General features: G+C 33.9%; 1 protein-coding gene across 2 annotated transcripts in view; it reads left to right on the top strand.

Annotated features, from left to right (window-relative positions):
• The window catches only part of LOC106867736 (uncharacterized), a 103334-nt gene that overhangs the window by 71295 nt on the left and 29827 nt on the right, over window positions 1-2212 (top strand). The window contains exon 1 of one of the 2 annotated variants that reach the window (XM_052977942.1): window positions 1170-1678. The exons of the other annotated variant lie outside the window; for it this stretch is intronic. Within the exon in view, the coding sequence (XP_052833902.1) occupies window positions 1666-1678 (13 nt within the window). The 5' untranslated portion in view covers window positions 1170-1665. Of the gene's footprint in view, window positions 1-1169; window positions 1679-2212 lie in introns of those variants that run through there. 2 annotated transcript variants of the gene reach the window in all.

The raw sequence follows: 2212 nt of genomic DNA, 5'->3' as shown, positions 1-2212 counted from the left end.
ATTCTTATTTTAATTCAATCATCAACAATGAAAAATAATTCAAATATTTTTTAACAAAAGAATATTTTTATTGCATTGCCTGGAAAAAAAGTGGATTACAATGAAAAATGGTAAAATTTCATTAGTAATAAATAGTTTCTGCATTTTCTCCTTTAATTATTTTGTTAAGTAATTGTCATTAATGCTAATGCTTTGTCTCCTAATTATGGGTGTAGTTTCAATTGAAGAAAAGTCGCTTCTAGATGCTACATTAATTATGTTAATCCGCAGCTAAATGTATTGAAAAGTAACCATCCACTTGGTTTGGGAGCCTTCATTCACCATGCATTTCTATATTACATACCAAGGTGAAAGTCTAATCTCTGAGCAGTTGCCTAAAATATTAGAAATTACAACTAAATATTTATCATATCACGCGTCACCATTTTAGAAGAACACAATTGGATAATGCGATTTTTATAACACACGGTTTGAAAACAAAGACGGGATAATAATGGCGATAATCGGGGCTCAAACACACCTGTGGCTAACCACCACAGTAACGACAACAGCAACAACACTAGACTGCCAAGATTCCAAACTCTTCTATTACAATGACACGCTTCTCTGAATCTGCTGACTCTACCCCAACTCATCTTTCATTTGTCCGTCATTTCAAAGATTTTTAGATTTTTATTTCTACAATAATTGTTGTTGTTGTTGTTGTTGTTGTTGTTGTTCTTCTTCTTCTTCTTCTTCTTCTTCTTCTTCAAGATCTGTCTTTTACTAGTGACATGCGTAAAGTTTGGAGGGTAGATCGACGTGAATCGAACCTACCTTAATATGTTATTAGCACCTTCACATATCAGAAGAAAATCTGGCCTTTACTGTGAAGTTTGTTTAATAATTAAAACGAGAATCTTTAATGTTCACACCTTTCTCGGAGAACATTATCAAATATTTACTTGAAGCTAAAATACGAATATAACCAATCCTTCCTTACTTCAAGGTTTTGACTCTCTACTTGATATTATCGGTCACACCTCATTCAACAGCGTTTACATAATTCATCCAGAGCAAAATGTAACATATAGGCAAATCGAAAACTATCGACATATTGTTTGGTTAAATTAAAGCTGTTTTGTCCACCAAGCATATAAATACAAGCGACTTGTTTTAAGAGGTGTGTTTGCAAAGATCGAGGGATAGAAGCGGTCACTGTTAGGAAAATTAACGAATCCGAGGGTGAAACTTACTTATAATCTCGATAACTTACTTATAATCTTGAAAGCAAAGTAGTTTGGAAATAATGAAACGACAGACACCAAGTTTAAGACCGTGTTTAAGAAAACTGAAATAACCTGGCGACAACTTTTTGAGTGAGAAGGATAGAAGGTTTCAATTGCACATTTATCTTAATAAGAGTGGGAAAAAAATCTGGAGTTATTGTTTTAAGAACATATCACCTTTTGGAAGCCAATGCAAAAAGAAATCAACTGTGAAATATCCTAAGTTTTTTCTTGAATTGTCAGAACGAAGAGAATAGAAATAAACGAAAGAAAGCCTGTTTATCGAAACTAGAAAAAAGTGACATTAAAAGGCAGAAGATATTGTTTCTAGTGAGACACGTCTGGTTTATCGATTTTCAACTGAAAGTGAAGTTTATTTAACAATTCTGTAACAGTCATGAATCTTAAAGGTGAGTGAATTAATGATATTAGGAATGAAAAGAAACAGAATAACTAAAAATGTTTTTATAATTCTATAATGTAAAATACTGTAGCTGACTTGTGCTTTCATTACGTTAGGTTTACTATTATTATTTCCCCATTTCCAAAGGGAATGGAAAGACGGGAGCAGATTTGTAGAAATCATGGATCGAAAGGCTATATATTAAGGTGGGGAGCTTTTCACGATCTGAGTTCAAATTCCGCCGGGGTCGACTTTGCCTTTCATCCTTTCGGGGTCGATAAACTAAGTACCAGTTGAAAACTGTGGTCGATGTAATCGACTATCACCCTCCTCAAAATTTCAAGCCTTATGCCTATAGTAGAAGGAATTATTATTATTATTATTATTATTATTATTATTATTGTTATTACAAAAGCGCTGAGTTAGCAGAATCGTTAGCACGTCGAGCAAAATGCTTGGCGGTATTTCGTCCTTCTTTACGTTCTGAGTTCAAATTCCGCCGAAGTCGGAAGCTCATTGGCCCAGTGGTTAGGGCAGCAGA

This window comes from Octopus bimaculoides, chromosome 29 (genome assembly GCF_001194135.2).
Source record: "Octopus bimaculoides isolate UCB-OBI-ISO-001 chromosome 29, ASM119413v2, whole genome shotgun sequence".
NCBI classification, from domain to species: Eukaryota; Metazoa; Mollusca; class Cephalopoda; order Octopoda; family Octopodidae; genus Octopus; species Octopus bimaculoides.
This window is presented reverse-complemented; position numbering and strand designations above follow the sequence as displayed.